This window comes from Orycteropus afer, unplaced genomic scaffold (assembly GCF_000298275.1).
Source record: "Orycteropus afer afer isolate SDZICR_OR568_19922 unplaced genomic scaffold, OryAfe1.0 scaffold00026, whole genome shotgun sequence".
Taxonomy (NCBI): domain Eukaryota; kingdom Metazoa; phylum Chordata; class Mammalia; order Tubulidentata; family Orycteropodidae; genus Orycteropus; species Orycteropus afer.
The window spans coordinates 16804744-16818266 of NW_006921613.1; the positions used below are offsets into that span (position 1 = coordinate 16804744).

General features: G+C 35.2%; 1 protein-coding gene across 1 annotated transcript in view; it reads right to left on the bottom strand.

Moving 5' to 3' along the window:
- Window positions 1-887: 887 nt before the first annotated feature.
- Window positions 888-13523, bottom strand: part of WDR76 (WD repeat domain 76) — a 30858-nt gene continuing 18222 nt past the window's right edge. The window contains exons 5-13 of the mRNA XM_042783695.1: window positions 12537-12663; window positions 10972-11073; window positions 10828-10871; window positions 9787-9940; window positions 7839-7997; window positions 5490-5707; window positions 4314-4466; window positions 2385-2438; window positions 888-1155 (exon numbers count right to left, since the gene is read on the bottom strand). Of these exons, the coding sequence (XP_042639629.1) occupies window positions 888-1155; window positions 2385-2438; window positions 4314-4466; window positions 5490-5707; window positions 7839-7997; window positions 9787-9940; window positions 10828-10871; window positions 10972-11073; window positions 12537-12663 (1279 nt within the window). The remainder of the gene's footprint in view (window positions 1156-2384; window positions 2439-4313; window positions 4467-5489; window positions 5708-7838; window positions 7998-9786; window positions 9941-10827; window positions 10872-10971; window positions 11074-12536; window positions 12664-13523) is intronic.

Below are 13523 nucleotides of genomic sequence, written 5' to 3' on the forward strand. Positions count from 1 at the left end.
CTCGCAGTACCAAAGTAATAAAGACATCAGAATAAACATATACACATTTATGCCCATAAATATATGCATACATATGTAACTGAGTTTCACAAAACAATACTGATTGTAACTATAGTTTCTGTTCTTTCAGATTTTCTTCCTTTTCATTTTTTTATATACAGCTCATGGCCATTAACACTGATTTCCTAATGACTGCACCTATTGTTAAGAAAACACTAGTCTGAGGGCAGAGTAGTCTTTTAGAATACAGGGTAAGGCAGATATAAACTGTGTACCTAGGAGCCCTGGGATTCCTTGGCTGGTGTCTCAGGAACAAACCATCCAGAGAAGGGGGGAAGGGAAAGACTGAGCAACACAGACCCAGGCCCTGAACCATTTCAAGCAAAGCTTCTCAGCAATAATCTTGCAATTTCAAATAAGATTTTATTCAGAGGCAGGAAAAAAAAAAATAAAGTTCTCAGTTAAAAAAAAGAAAAAGTTTTGAAATCACCGAACTACATGACTTTTCAGGACCCCCTTTAATTGTGTGAGTCTAGAAATAAATATTCCCTCCAAGCTATAAAATAAACCATGAATCTAAGTCTCACCATAGATTCAAAACCATATTATTTGATCACAGAAACTTTCAATACTGACTATGCAAAGCTTTATAACCTTAGAATTTCTCAAGATACTGCCTGAGTGATGCTAAAGGTATCACACCCTGCCCTTAAATTCTCACCCCCACCTACAGAAAACAATCTGCTCACTAGAATGTTCTTAATAATAAAACAATTTTATATTTGCTAAATACAACATGTTACTAAGCCAAGTGAATTCAACTTTCTCTTTCTGGGTTCCTTAGACACTGATTAATTTGAACAAGCCAGTGTCACTAAAACAAAAACTCAGAAGCTTTCGTTATTCATAAAAACATGTATCTTCCCACTGGAATTTCCTCCAGCCAAAATATACCGAGACGGATGCATGGCATTGATGGAACACACAGAGGCAAGGTATTCTCCACCAAAAAGAGAATGCAGGCACTTTCCTGTCTCGTGGAAAATTTCGATGCGCCGTGGGTAGGCCATGCTGCCAACTATGATACAGTCTTCTTGTTTAGGGTCCCACACAGCTCGGAATCTGGTCAGCCAGCGCCCAGTGATGGTGTTATGCCTAGTGAAAAAACATTTTGCAAAGAAAGTGTTAAATAACTCCAGGGGTAGAGATGAGAGTGTTCCTAAATGCTAGTTTTCACTGCCAAGCTTCTTCTCAAAAGTTACTGAGTTGCCATCAAGCTTCTCTGCTCTTCCCTACAAAACTGAAACTCAGAACAGAGTCAGATTCCCCATCTTGAAATCTCCAATGCTGAGCACAGTGGTTAGTGCTCACCAGACATTCAGTAAGCATTGGCTGAAATGGTGTTTCTTTTGCTTAATGTTTCCTAGCTCAATGGACAAAGGCAGGCAGATGACTTTCCCACAGAAAATTCCTTTCTTAGTACATCCAAACCTGAAGCCCTAGAAATAAGAAATCCATAATCTACATTATTTATTGATGTTTCAACAGGACCTACTATTTCCCACATTTCTATTCTCCTGATAACTCAGTCCTAAAACTATTTTATATTCCATATAACTTTAAAATCCAAAATACATTTATTTAGGGCACTTTGTTGTTGTTATGTGCCGCTGAGTTGGACCCGAGTCATAGTGACCCCTCCTCGGGTTTCCCAGGTGGTATCACTACGGAAGCAGATTGCCCCATCTTCCTTCCGAGGAGTGGCTGGTGGTTTGAACCCCCAGCCTTCTGGTTAGCAGTCAAGTGCCTTAGGCACTACGCTACCAGAGCTGTGTTGCCCTTTTATTCTCTATATCTTATTACCACTAACAAGTATGGGCTATGGAGAACCACCTTTCCCACTGCCACTCAATGACCCAGTCTTTAATAAAAATTCCTACTGCCACCAGAATTGTTACCTGAGATAAATTAAAAAACCAAAACACATTAGAAACCGATAGACTAGAATAAAGTTTGAAAAAGGAAACAGAGGGAAAAACTTCTAGAAAAAGGAAACTAACATATTTAAATATAGCCTCTACAGCCTATAAAACTTGTGATGCAACAATCAATATATATCACAGTCTGTCCCCAACTTCAAAAATACTGACAATAAAAGATAGCCAGAGAGAAGGCATTGAGTAAATGTCTCTGTTTGATGTAAAACACACCCACATTCAAAGCAGCATAGATAAGCAAGAGGGTTAAGAATGAGATATGAAGATAACATGAGTAATTCAGGTCTGAATAAAGTCATTAACCTTAACCAAAAATAACCCCTCAGGTGCAGGCACTCCAACAAGTAGCTTGTCATACCCTTCATTATTTGGCATATGGAAACCTACCTGATCGTTGTGAGGAGAGGAAGCTGAGAGGATATACAGCTGCTGTCAAAGATTCTGCAAAATAAATACTAAGAATTAAGCAACACACTCTTCATATTATATCTTGGAAGTCTTCTAAAGTAACCTCAGTGTGTTTAAAAAGGCGTTCATGATATAACATGATATATGACTATTACTCTAAAATATGTAGGATACAGCTCTAACAAATCTTAGCTAATACATTTAACAAAAAAAAAGTTACAAGGAATATTACAAAATTCAATTTAATGTGAAAATACTACAATTTACTTAAAAACCATTACTCCAAACTTAAAACCTAATCCAAACTCACTGATAACTCATAGCACCCTAGAGGACAGAGTGGAACTGTCTCATAGGATTTCCAAGGCTGTAAATCTTTATGAAAGTAGATTGCCATATCTTTCCTCTATAAAGCGGCTAGTAGGTTTGAACTGCCAAACTTTTGGTGAGCAGCCAACTGCTTAACCACTGTGCCACTGGGATCCCTTCCAAACTTAAATGGTACACTATAAATGATAATTTGTACTGTAAAACGATATTCATATTCATAGTAATGAATATGTATGGGACATACATAGGGGATATGGTCTGAAAATGCACAAATCCCTAAAATTGCATGTATCAAGAATAATTTCCCCAAGAGACTCATCAGTTGAGGGCCTGACACTGTCATTTCCAAGTCATGATAGGCTAAGTTAGGCCAGCAACCCAGGGAAGGAGTTCTTGTGGGGGGCAGCTGGTAGGAATCCAAAAGCATCTACTGGACACCCTGGCAGAAAGAAGCTAATCACATCACCACCACTTCCTTTCCCTGTGCCCTGCTGTTCTGGTGTAGTTTCTTGGCAATAGAGCTTATTATCTAATCAGGTAAGAAAGCCAAATCATTTAATGTAACAACAGTAAACTTTGAAGCACAAATGAATAGGATCAGGTCAAAGAGCTCTTGAGACAGAAAACAGCAAGAGTGAAAAGTGAACACCGGGCTGCCATTCCCTGGTGATTAACTCTCTTCATGCACCACCTGGTGATGCTCACAGACTGTGCTAAAAACTGCAAAGGCGTTCAACTGTGTGGATCATAATAAATTATGAGTAATACTGCAAAGAAAAGGAATTCCAGAACACTTAATTGTGCTCATGAGGAACCTGAACATAGACCAAGAGGCAGTCGTTAGAACTGAACAAGAGGCTACTGCATGGTTTAAAATCAGGAAAGGTGTTGGGGTCGTATTCTTTCACCACATTTATTCAATCTATATGCTGAGCAAATAATTCAAGAAGACGGACTATATGAAGAACACAGCATTAGGATTAAAGAAAGACTCATTAACTTAGGATACTCAGATGACATAACCTTGCTTACTAAGAGTAGAGAGGACTTGAAGCACTCACTGTGGATTATACTTCAACATAAAGAAAACAAAAATCCTTATAACTCGACCAATAAGCAACATTATGAGACCCGGTAATTGGGTCTCAGCAGAAACGAGGTATCATTCTTGTTCCTGCCCACAGTACACATTCAAAAGATAAGGTAATTTCCATTCAGCACTGCATTTATAGGGTAGACCTCACTATTCCCAAAGTATATGCTAAAATTACCTCCCTTCTGAGATACCACAGAACCTGGTTTTGGTGGGACTTCTGGGATTCTTTAGTGCTAAAAGAGAAGTCTCACAGCAACTCCCCAGGGCAGCTATTGACTTTCCTTGCCAGATTCTACAGTTCCAAGAAGTTTCCAAAATCTGGAAACAGGTGAAAAGCTATTAAGTCTAGGTCTTGGGTCTCTGGTAGCCTAAATAGTAACATTAGTGATCAAATAGGGATAGTACACCAAGCTTTAGCTTCATTGACACAGTGGCTAGACTCTCGAGATTCCTTAAAACATATTTCTACATTCCAAATTTACCTCAGATTACAATCAGCACATGTAGTCACTACTCTGTTACCAGTTATAGGTGAAAAATAGGCAGAAGCAATGCTCTTTGTCTGTTCAGTTAAAGAAATCAAAGGCTGGCTTCCCATGGGTGTCAGTTTTCTTGCATCATAAATACAAACATTCCTGAAATGGGAGGAATAATTATCAATATTGACATAGGACATACTGTTATACCCTCTACAATAGGGCTGAAAATAAATTAGACACTCAAATACTTACTATATTAAAGATTATTTAAGATAGAATTGTCTAATCTTCTGCATTAATTTTACAAATACTGACATAGATTACAAAATAAAATATTACAAAAATTCCAAAACTGTATCAGATAAACATAACCAGTAGGTATAGAGAGATAAGTTTCTAGTTGGTTTTCCAATCTCTCCAAGAAGAAAGTTAAAACAGACAAACACAACAGTTTATAGGCCACATATAACTCTTTAAAAAAAAAAAAAAAAAAAGGTTTTAATTTTCTTTTCAAAAGATTAAGAAGTAAATGTAAGTTTTGCCCAGGAAAGCAAGTGTGTATCTGTTTTAATAATTTCACTATTTATTAAATCCAAAAGAATCTTATTTTTATGAACTCACATTCCCAAAAGGAAAAAACAAAACCTCCCAGTGAATTGTGCAAAAATATTGGTTTCTTCTACACCGTCTTAAAGAAAAATTTATGAAGGTATTTTTTGCAGTAGAAAAAACGTTACAAAAGTTGAGATCTTAAACTGTTAAAAAAAAAAGTGTTGAGGTTCTAAAAGCAGAACTCATTCTGTGCAATGAACATAAGAATAGAGTTTTTGGGTTTTTCCTTTTAAATGAAGAACAGTTTTGTCTAAGGGCTGTATTCTCACTGAAGTAAATCTGAATAGTACTACTCCTATGCGTAAAACTAGTGCTCAATGGTTTCTATTCAGCTTCAAGTTGAAATTTGAAAAAATCTAAATAAAATAGATGAAAGCTCCCTAACTATTTAGGTGAATACAAACACACACACAAACAACAACAACAAAAAAAACCTCCATCAGTGTAGAAAGTAAATTCATTTGTCCTTCAGTTATCATGAAACTCAGGTATCTTTCACAACCAGACTAAAACATGTATTCCTGAGATTAAAAAGCCTAAATCATCAAAATTTTATGACAAACATACCTCAATCCTGCAGTAATAAAATACTGTCTATTCACTGGGTGGACATGAATAGTTCTTATTTTTTGCAAAGAAAACTTGACAAGTTTCTCATAAGAAGTTCCAGGTGTCCGTGTATCCACTAGTGACATACTTCCATCCCAGTGTCCTACTACTAAAGTGGAGCCATCTTCTCCCAGGAAGTCAAAGGAAGAAAAGCAATTGCTTTCATTTCTATATACCTAAGGATATAAGTAACAGCATATGTTTAATTTAATACTAATTAATTTATTAGTAATTTAAAAATCACCTTATACTCTAAAAAGAACGTCAATGCACAAACTCTTTGGTAAAGGAGTTACAAACACTTTACCCAAATAACCTCATTTATCCTCCCATCATCCTCATAGGAAGCTATGGACAAGATGATCCCTTTTAGAAACAAAAGCATTCATCAGCTGTGAGACTTGCCTACAATCAAATGGCCCATTCAAAATAAAAGAATGAAAATCTACATGTAAACCACTTTCACAAAGATTAAAATCCATATTGATAAAGAAATCAGTTTGAATGGATTCTTAATAAGTAAAGCTAATGTAGTTACACAAATCTGAAGGCTCACCTCAAATGATACGTTCATTGTAAGCCTTAAATAGTAGACCAAAACTTAAACAAAGAAATCCAATATAGTGAGAACTACACAGGCACTTGGAAGCTTCTCATCTGGCCCACCAGAGATTAAAATGACTAGGAAGTCTCTAAGTAGTAGTCTGGTGGTCTAAGTAGAATCTTTTTTTTTTTTTTTGGAGGAGGGGAGCAGGGGGTACTCTTTCAACTATTCTTAAATAGACTTGAACTTAATGGGCTTTGCTAGTGTTAGACAAGCTCAGGAAAAGACCTATCCTCAAGAGGTGGTTAAGATAATCGGAAAGGATCAAAACTGGAGATGCTGAATAGAGTGGGAGAAAAATGTAGAACAAAACTCAAAAAGCATAAACCAAAAAATAAAATAAAAAAAAAAAACAGGCTTACTCGTCTTATAGAGTGGTGAAACACCCAAGACTATGGCCCATAATCACCCGTTAGGCCTGGGATTGAACTCACTCCAGTGGCTTAACTTCCAGTCAAACATTAGACAGGCCTACAAGGTGAACAATTATACCTTGTAGATCCACTCCTTAGAACAATCAACCATTGATTGTTGCAAAAGGGCAGCATTTGCACAGGGAGATAGGTCAGAAGGCAGGAATGTATAGGAAAGAAAGACACAGGGCAAAGGTAACCACAGGGCGGAAGTGGGAAGAGAACTATTACATTGTGGGGATTGCAGTCAATGTCATGAAACAAAATATGTATGAATTGTTGAATGGAAAATAAATTTCCTCTGTAAATTTCCACCCAAATCATAATTTAAAAAAAAAAATTATACATGTTAATAAGAACAACAACAACAAAAAAGATGTGATTAAGAATAAACTTGGCCCAAAGTATTCTGAATAAACCATTCCCTGACTCCCCCTCACCAAGGTGGTCATTCCTAGCCAAGAGTATAATTTATACGGCAGTTTTTCATTCTAAATTCACCAGAAAAAAACAGCTGAGCTCATCTCTTATGGCATATATATATATATATATAAGATAGTAAGTTTTAGCTAGAAGTCTATAGAAAACCAAATTTTGCAGTTTCTATGTTATATTACAGGCCAAAAGTTTTAGGTATATGTAATATAGTACCATTCTCGGAAGGAAGATTGGGTAATCTACTTTCATAGTGATACTGCCTCAGAAACCCAAGGAGGGGTCGCTATGAGTCAGATCTGACTTGACAGCAATGAGTTTTTAGTTTTAATATAGTGCCATTACATGATCAATTTCTCTCATCTTTGTTTCATGTCTACAAAGGCCAGGAATGATGAACAAGTATGATAATTTATTTTTTTTTTTTTCTGAATGAAAAAGAATTATAAGTCTTCAGACTAAACAACAGAAGGGCTGAGTTACTGTATTTAAAAACTTTGCAAAAATATTAATAATAAGAGCAAACCATGTACCAGACTCTGTTCAAAGCACTTTACCTACATTAATTCATTTAATCCTCATAACAACCCTACGGAGTAGATACCATCCCATTTCATAACTAAGGATATTAAGGCATAAAGAGGTTAAGTAGCTAGCCAGGGTCACACAACTAGTAACTGACGATCTGGGATTTGAACTAGGCAGTGCAGTTCTAAAGCCATTATGCTATATATTACCTCTCCCAATCTAACTGGTATAATAATCATTCATGGTTTTTATAAAAGAACCATAAAGATTTCACAAAGAATCCAGAATATCATTTGAAGTCAGCACGTAAACACATGGAACATATACCTCTTCAAAAATAGCTCTGGAAAAATCTCCACAGCGTAGTGTGCCATCATAGCTCAGTGACAGTATGTGGGCTGGATTGACAGGTGAAAAGTAAAGACAGCTAACTGGCTGACTATGAGGATGAAAAACATAAATCCCATCTTCTTTAGGTCGTTGGGTCTGGAAGACAGTTTGGAAGGGAAAATAAAAATTAGTGAAAAGTAGTAATATTTACTATGTCATTATGCTATTAAACCATTTACTATGTCAGTCTCTTCTCAGTCTATAATGGGTATAATCATGGGTATAATTTTCCCATTCAGAAAGTCAGACCTAGAAACTTAATGCTGTCAATAAATTACTTTTTTCTAATTTTCAATCCCATAATACTTAGCCACATTTAACAGTTTCCAGCTTTTTTGCAACTAACTAGCAGCACTTGTTTTTTATAACCCAGAGAAAAAAATTAACGCTCAGTTGGACTTTAGTTCATGAAATCCTCAGGAAATGAAAAATCTGTCTTTACTGCATATACAGTATAATGCCTTACTACCAAAAATAGTATCAACACTATTATCACTTTGTTTTCTAAGTATGCTTCTTACATAATACTTATAATACTACCATATTGTTCTCAGCATAATTTTCATAAGGTAGCTGGTTCCAGAAAAAAATGATAATTTCAAAAATATTTGTCCTCTAAATATACCTTGCATATGCATGCATTTTTATATAATCAATTACTATAATTAATATTACTATTTTTAAGGATTATCCTTTCTACAACTGAATTACTAACTCCTAAGAAGTCATTTTTCAGATTTGACAGATTATCTTCCTGTCACATTATAAACTAGGGCAATTATTACCTCTAAATTTGGATTAGTCTGTTCTCCAACAGTCAAGAATTTTTGTGTTCTTTTTAAAAATTTTTAAAGTAAAATGTATTAAAAAAAACAAAAAAAAAGGAAGGGGAGAAAAGGAAGGAAAAAGTTACAACCACATACACTCCTCTTCTTAGTCAGGGTTAGCCACTGTTACATCTTGGAATATTTGCTTATTTGTTTTTAAGAAAAATAAATCTCTCTTTTGTTATGAAGAATTTAAACAATGCAGAACATATAAGGATCACATCTTATCAAAGTGAGAACCTATGCCGCCCAAGGTTTGGTCTGTATCTCGTCTTCTCACTTTATTAACCCCAACCAGCTCCAAGCCACCATTGTTTCTTCATCTCCATTAATTGTCCTCATGGCATTTTTTTGTGGCTTTGTTCTACTTTCCAATTAGAAAATAAATCCAGAAAGCATTAACTTGTTTTTCCTCAATTCTGTAACTCCTAAAAGCATTTCATGTACAATAAATGGAATTCACTATCTTTTTCTCACTTATCAAAAGATGACTAGGCTCATCCTAAGCAGATCCCTGGAAAAATATTTTCACACAGTTTGGAGACTATATTTTAAACATAATTAGGAAAGTGAGAACTTCATGTGACCTTGTCCCGTACATATTTAAAGTTCTAATAAAGTTTTCTGGCAATTAATTTCTGGCTAACAATATGCAAGCTAAAGATCTATAAAGTAAATTTAAATGTTAAATGTTAAAGGTCTATAAAGTAAATTCAAATTTCTTCAGATTTCTAAAATTTAGAATCACAAAGCACAAAACTATAAATCTCAAGCAATATTTATAAATACATGGCTCTAGGCAATTTTCTATTTGCTTCAGTCAAACTTTGTTGTTATTGTTGTTATGTGCCGTCGAGTCATCTCCAACTCATAGGGACCCCTCCTTGGGTTTCCGAGGCAGTATCTCTACAGAAGTAGATTGCCCAATCTTCCTTCTGAGGAGTGGCTGGTGGGTTTGAATGGCCAACCTTCTGGTTAGCGGTCAAGTGCCTTAGGCACTACGCCACCAGAACTCCCTCAGTTAAACTTTATTGTCTTTAAAAAAATTAACAACTTACCAAATCCCAAAGTCCAATTTGCCCAGATTTGGCCCCAGCTGCAACCAAAGTTCTAGTTTCTGATGGGTGTAGAGCCACAGAGAATACTGCGCCTTTGGCAACTTTACAAACAGTATCTTCACTAATGACCATGCCACTTAAATTGGCATTGTAGCTGAGAAAATTAGAAAGTTAAATTTTAAAAGTTAAACAATACCAATAGTCAAAAATAAGTAAGAGACAATTCAAAAAAGAAGAATCGCAATTAATAAATAAATGTAGAAAAATATTCAACCTACTAGTAACCAAGGAAATCAAACAACGGTACTATTTTTTCACTTATAAAATGCCCTTGATAATCTTAATGATAACACCAAAAGGCTTCAGTTAAATGCATATACTCATGTATATTGCTAGAGGCAGAATAATTTCATGTAAGGTTTTCAGGAAAAAAAAAAACTGGGGGGGAAATAATTTGACATGTATACCAAAAGCCGTAATATTGGACTTAATCCCATTTCTAGGTCTCTATCACAAGGAAATAATCCATCATCTGTCTGTCGATCTTTGTCTCCCACACACACACATACACACAGCTAAACAGAAAACAGTCCCAAATACCAAATGGGTAGAAAGAGGTTAGGTAAATTGTAGAATACTTACTCAATGGAATATTATTCAGCCATTCAGTAATTTTAAAGATAATAATAACATGCAACCACAATGTTAAGTGAAAAAAGCCTAATTCAAAATTATATATACATTAGAACCTAAGAAAGTACAAAATGTATGTGAATTCATCCACTAAGTTAACATTTAGTGAAGACATGTGCTAGACACTGTTCTGGTTATTGGGACAAAACCTCTGCTCTCTTGAACTTTATATCCAAGTGGTGTTATATACAGCAACACTTAAAAGGAAACACACTAAAACAAAACCAACCATTTGGATGGAATACAGGTAATTTCTTCACCTCACTTTCAAAATTTTCTGTAATGACATTGTCTTTATAACTCAAAGATCTCAGAAAACTTAAAACAAAGACAAGAAATTTAGCTTACCTTTTAAGGCTAGGTGACTCCTTTTGAGTATTCTTACTACTTGTCTGAAACATTGGGAAAAAAATCAAAGGACCAAGTTAACATATGTATTGAAATTTTCCTGTGCAGGTGATTTAAAAATCTTTAAGCCTTCCCTAGTGATACCTTGCTCATTTCTGCCCATGTTTGTAGAAATTCTTTAAATAGTTCATTGCTACCATCTCGATTTTCAGGAGTCATTTCTAATGGCCCAGGCGGTAACAAAGGCTGTTATAAGAAATAAAAAAATAAAAAAGTTTATAGCTTATCTCCCTGTCTTAGAATGTTAAGTTCAAGAAGGGCAAGGTTTTTTTTTATCTCTTCACTACTTTATTTTCAACGTCAACAAGAGGGCTGACACATCATGGGCATTCAAAAATAGGTGTTCAATGAATAAATCCCATGTATCCTGGAAAACGTGTACATATATTATCTCATTTATTTATCCTCTCAGCAAACCCATGATGAAGGTACCACATTTTAAAGCCACTGGAATGAGGTGTACAGAAGTTAACTTGCCCTCAGTCACACTACTAATAACTGCAGGAGCTGGAAATGGACTTAGATCAGTCTAATGGCATTATTCAATGTTATTCTTCTATACCAGGATTTGTTGTGATTCATTAATGGGTCATGAAATCATTTAATACAAAACAGCTAGCAATTTGTTTTAGTACATGAAAATGGAATAGAAAAGTACATCACATGGAGTACAATTTAAATTTTATTCACAAAACTTTTGTTTCAATTGTGTGAGTGTGTGTCTAACGGGTTGCAATGAAATACAGTGAAACTTGTGAAAGCCAGACCTTGATCAGACTGCCTTGTTTTTCTGAGTCTCACAACTTTTCTGCCTTTGACAGGGTGCAGTCCTTACCACTTTTCTACAACTCATTTTAGTGGAAAATATTTAAGTTTTCCTTTGCTGACAGGTTTCCACCTTACACAAGTTCTACTCTGCCATCTCTGCCATCCCTGGGCAAAAGCTACTCTTCTGATCTTATATGGTTGGTTTTTCTAAGGAGTGAGTACCTCCCTGATGTTACTGCTCACCTTATAGGCCTGTCTGTTGTTTGGCTGCAGGCTGAGCCACAGGGAACAATAAAACATTTTAAAAAAAGAAAATAAAAGCAAAAATACTAGCAAGAATGTTCTTGAATAAAAAACATAATCATAATTTTATTTACAAAATAAATTTACTACATAAAATTCTTTCTACTCACTAATGTTATAAAATGAAACTACAGTAAGGCCCCCATCACTCTTATTATATGTTATTTATTATTAATACCATTAATAACTGCCATTTATTATTTACTAAGTCCTTAGCACAATGTAAGGGACTTTAAATTATTTTATCTAATGCTCACGACAGCCCTATAAGGTTGCTATTATTATTGCCATTTTAAAGATGGTGAAACAAAGGCTCAGAAAAGTAAAATCATTTACCTACAATCCCATAGCACGCCAAGTCTTACAGAAATACAAAATCCAACTCAGGTCTTTATGACTTTGAAATCCATGTTTTTACTTAAAACATACAATATTCAAATATTAAATTAATGAAATTAAAACTAAAAATTTAATTACATTGAAACTAAAAATTTAGTGAACTTTTAGTCTACCTTAAAATATGCCAAGCTTTTCAGTATTTTATTAAATTGACATATTGTATTTGCCCTTTATCTTACATTTTCTTCTGCTACTAATGCTGGCTGGGGTGGAGTTGGTGGTAATGAAACTCCTGAAGGGTCTACTTTTAGTAATCGCATTGACCTTCTACAGCCAGTCTCACTTTCTCTCTTCTTAGGCTTCTTTCTAAAGAAGTGGAAAGGAGAAGAAAACACTCATAATTCATAAAACAGGTAAATGTGTTTGTTGTTGTTGTTATGTGCCATGGATTCGGACCCGACTCATAGTGACCCCTCCTTGGGTTTTCAAGGCAGTATCACTACGGAAGTAGATTGCCCCATCTTCCTTCCAAGCAGTGGATGGTGGGTTTGAACCGCCAGCCTTCTGGTTAGCAGTAAAGTGCCTTAGGCACTATGCTACCAGAGCTTCCAAATGTGTTTACTAACAGTGAAATAACTTCTAGGTATATATATATACATTTGTACATGTGTACACAGCCATATTGATTTTAATAAAAGTCAGGAAACAACATAAATGCTCATCATGGGGAAGTAAGGTTGTGAAATTAAAGCATGCATTAAAAAAAAAAAAAAAAAGGAACTCTGGTGGCATAGTGCCTAAGGCATCTGACTGCTAACCAGAAGACTGGTGGTTCAAACCCATCAGCCACTCCCGCAGAAGGAAGACTGAGCAATCTAGTTCTATAGAGATACCACCTCCAAAAGCATGCGTATATAATAGAATAATATGCAATCTTAAAAAATAATGAGGTAGATTTTTATGTATTGATATGAAATTAACTCTAAGATATAAGAAGCAGATCTGAGTATCATCAGATTTGGCTGATGATATTCCTACATGTCTGTCTGTGCTACAAAAATGTCCTTTATACATTATGGAACTAATAGGGAACAAGGTTAGAGTAGATTCTCAACAACAACCAAGTACCCTGAAGGAATCAGTCAACAAATTATTCAATGGAAAACTACTTTGCTCTGTAAATTTTCACCCACACCAACAAAACTCAAAATCATTTGGAGGCAAAA